This window comes from Helobdella robusta, assembly GCF_000326865.2.
Source record: "Helobdella robusta unplaced genomic scaffold HELROscaffold_34, whole genome shotgun sequence".
NCBI classification, from domain to species: domain Eukaryota; kingdom Metazoa; phylum Annelida; class Clitellata; order Rhynchobdellida; family Glossiphoniidae; genus Helobdella; species Helobdella robusta.
The window spans coordinates 31,503-33,095 of NW_008704659.1; the positions used below are offsets into that span (position 1 = coordinate 31,503).

General features: G+C 37.5%; 1 protein-coding gene across 1 annotated transcript in view; it reads left to right on the plus strand.

Moving 5' to 3' along the window:
• The window catches only part of HELRODRAFT_175488 (hypothetical protein), a gene marked incomplete at both ends in the record, with an annotated part of 4,563 nt that extends 3,424 nt beyond the window's left edge, over positions 1 to 1,139 (plus strand). Inside the window, 2 exons of the mRNA XM_009022920.1 lie at positions 486 to 715; positions 1,114 to 1,139. Of these exons, the coding sequence (XP_009021168.1) occupies positions 486 to 715; positions 1,114 to 1,139 (256 nt within the window). The remainder of the gene's footprint in view (positions 1 to 485; positions 716 to 1,113) is intronic.
• Positions 1,140 to 1,593: the final 454 nt, after the last annotated feature.

Genomic DNA, 1,593 nt, shown 5'->3' on the forward strand with positions numbered 1-1,593 from the left:
GTTATTACAAATCAATTTGACAATTAGTCAGTCAATTAATCAATTAATCAATCAATAAACCAATCAATCAGCCAGCCATCCAACCAACCATTCAACCAACCAACCAACCTTCCAACCGACCCATCAATCAACCAACCAACCAACCAACCAACCACCCTTCCAACCGACCAATCAATCAGTCAACCAACCAATCTTCCAACCGACCAATCAATCAACCAACTAACTAACCAACCAATCAATCAACCCTTTAACCGACCAATCAATCAATCAATCAACCAACCAAACAACCAATCAAACAAACACCAGATGATAACCAAACGTTTCCCTCTGGTCCCGATAACAAAAACTCCAATGACCTTTGAATCGGCAATGTTTCTGGGAGACTACAACACTGCAACAACAACAACAATAACAACAAATGACATCAACAACATCAACAACGTCAACAACAACAACATCAACAACGTCATCAACAACAACAACAGCATCAACAACTCACAAAGAAATCGTTCGACCAATCACCGTAGAAATCGCTTCGAAGTCGACAGCGACCACAACGATTACGAAATCGTTGTCCTCGATGACGTCATCGGCGATAACGTTAAAAGTAAACAACAACAACAACAACAACAACGACATCAACATCAAAAGCAACTCGTCAGCCATTTCGGAACAGGCGGTAACAACTCTGATGACGTTGCTGATGACGTCACTAGTAATAAAAATAATAATAATAATAACATTAACTATAATAATAATAATAATAATAATAATAAAGCTAATAATAAAAACAATAATAATTATGATGGTTGTTATTATTGTTATTATGATGATGGTGGGGATAAAGTTAGCATCATAGCCGAGAAGGAGATGAGCCGCATACGCAGCTTGAACAATGAAGAAACCGTTTCGGAATGAAATTATAAATAATATTAATAATAATAATAATAATAATAATAATAACAACAACGATGACTATAACGCTTGTTATTGTTATTGTTCATTGTTGTTGTTGTGCATTATAATTCTGTCTAGTACTTCTAAGAGACATCAACGCACGCACACACGCACACACACACACACACGCACGCATACACACACACACACGCAAAGCTCTATGCATCCAGCAGTTACTATAATCTTTATCGACATTGTTGTTAATTGTTTTATTTGATTCCTATATATAAGTGTCCTGGTTATGACATTAAACTGACCCTCACTGCCTTGTGAGTGATGTTGGATCATCAAAGGCTAGGCCCACCGCTTATAATTGTGGTTGCGTAAGGAAGGGCGTCCTGCGTAAAAATTAGCCAAATAAATTACTTATGATGGAATGGCGTCGAGGGGTATTTCGGTTTCATCATAGGTAGCCAAACGGCAACCCCCGATCTCGGGGAAAATGTCGTCTAAACGTGTGTTGTTGTTGTTGTTTGTTGATTCCTATATATTCAATTCCAGTTTAATGGAATAGAATGGACGAATAAAGCGCTATATAGATACACTAAATGTGTTTCTGTGTATTTGTTTATGTTGTATGTGTTTGTGTGTGTGTGTGTGTTAGTGTGTTTTTGTGTGTGTGTGTGTGTGTGTGTG